Source organism: Arachis ipaensis, chromosome B08 (genome assembly GCF_000816755.2).
Source record: "Arachis ipaensis cultivar K30076 chromosome B08, Araip1.1, whole genome shotgun sequence".
NCBI lineage: Eukaryota > Viridiplantae > Streptophyta > Magnoliopsida > Fabales > Fabaceae > Arachis > Arachis ipaensis.
In genome coordinates, this window is record NC_029792.2 from 114,994,680 (window position 1) to 114,996,474 (window position 1,795).

The 1,795-nt window shown below is 34.0% G+C and overlaps 1 protein-coding gene across 3 annotated transcripts in view; it reads left to right on the plus strand.

Annotated features, from left to right (window-relative positions):
• LOC107614082 (type I inositol polyphosphate 5-phosphatase 10) overlaps nucleotides 1-1,527 on the plus strand; it is a 4,689-nt gene extending 3,162 nt beyond the window's left edge. For all 3 annotated transcript variants that reach the window (XM_016316313.2, XM_016316312.2, XM_016316314.2), the window contains exons 7-10: nucleotides 16-209; nucleotides 326-434; nucleotides 920-1,071; nucleotides 1,151-1,527. In XM_016316313.2, coding sequence (XP_016171799.1) covers nucleotides 16-209; nucleotides 326-434; nucleotides 920-1,071; nucleotides 1,151-1,361 — 666 coding nt within the window. In that variant the 3' untranslated portion in view covers nucleotides 1,362-1,527. The remainder of the gene's footprint in view (nucleotides 1-15; nucleotides 210-325; nucleotides 435-919; nucleotides 1,072-1,150) is intronic.

Sequence of the window (1,795 nt, forward strand, 5' to 3'; positions counted from 1 at the left end):
GTTCTGTGGTTGCAGGGTTGTATATCGGTTAGCATGTCATTTTATCAGACGAGTATTTGTTTTATCTGCAGTCATTTAGCATCTGGAGAGAAAGAGGGCGATGAACTTCGCAGAAATCTCGATGTCATAGAGATACTAAAGAACACTCAGTTTCCAAGGATTTGTAAGACACCACAGAGCAGGATGCCTGACAAAATTTTAGATCACGAGTGAGCATGCATTCATTTGGAACCATTCTGAGTTATAATGCCGATTTTTTCATTACTTTCTGTAATTTTACATATATAATGCCTCAAATTCTGATTATATGAGAATTTATCTCCAGCCGAATCATATGGTTTGGGGACTTGAATTACAGAATTTCTTTGAGCTATGATGATGCAAAAAGGCTTGTGGAAAAGAGGGACTGGCCATCCCTTTTTGACAAGGATCAGGTAATTTCCCATAATTATTTTCAGTGCAGTGTTGATTTGAATTTCATACATGTTGCCATTGCATGATTTTGAAGGGTAATACTATAGTAAAGAGTGAAAATCGCACTTTTTACAGTAGAAAAAAAATAAAGATATCATGTGTAATGCACACTTCTCTGAAAAATTAACTACAATCTTTATTCTTCATCCAATTGCTGTTGAGTATCCATGTTTGAATAATGATCTCCAAGAGATGATTTGTAACTGGAATTTTTTTTTGGTGAAGAATGAAGTTGTGTGAAAAATAAAGATGATAACTAAAATTTTAAGAGAAACGTGCGATGCATATGATATTTTTATTTTATTATTTTTTTTTCACTCTTCACCGTAGCATTACCTTTTGTAACTATGTTCTTGGAGTGAAAACATTTAATAAATTATCGTATATTAATTTTTGTGGATGTTGTTTTGATTATTCGTCATGTACTTTTCTCCTTTCATCATAGCTTAAGATGGAAAGGGAAGCAGGTCGCGTATTCAAGGGTTGGAAAGAAGGGAAGATCTACTTTGCGCCGACTTATAAATACCCCATCAACTCAGATACTTACTATCTTGAGAATGTGAAAGTTTCAAGAAACAAAAGGAGAACTCCAGCTTGGTATGTATCAGAATTAGTTTGAATAATTTAAGAGATATGTTTTCATCTTTAATCTGAACAAGGAAGGATTTACATGCAGGTGCGATAGAATCTTGTGGCGTGGAAGTGGAATACAGCAACTCTCTTACGTACGCAAAGAATTGAAGTTTTCTGACCATAGGCCTGTTTGTGCAACATTTTTTGTACAAGTTGATGTTTTGTTCAAGGGACAGAAGAAGAAAAATTCCACTTTCAACTTTCATATTCAAGATCTTGTACACACTAACTCTAGAAGTTTATATTATTCTTGATAGGAAAAGATCAAATAAATTGACAATCATATGACAAATGATCACTAAATCAGCATCAATTTTGATTTTTTTTTAATTCATTTTTTATGGTATATTGCAAGATAGTTTGATCACGTGAAGTGCCCTTCAACTTAGGGGACTAGAATTTGTGAGCAATTCAACCGTATTGGCTATAATGCTCTATGTAGCTTCAACCTCATGATGTTTCTAGGCTGCACTGGTCTAAAGCTTTTTTTTTTTTCTTTTCTTTTTTTCCCTTTCTTTTTTATTATTGAGAGAATTTTTTTAATTTGGTATATTGCAAGATAGTTTGATCACGTGAAGTGCCCTTCAACTTAGGGGACTAGAATTTGTGAGCAATTCAACCGTATTGGCTATAATGCTCTATGTAGCTTCAACCTCATGATGTTTCTAGGCTGCATAGGCTGCACTGG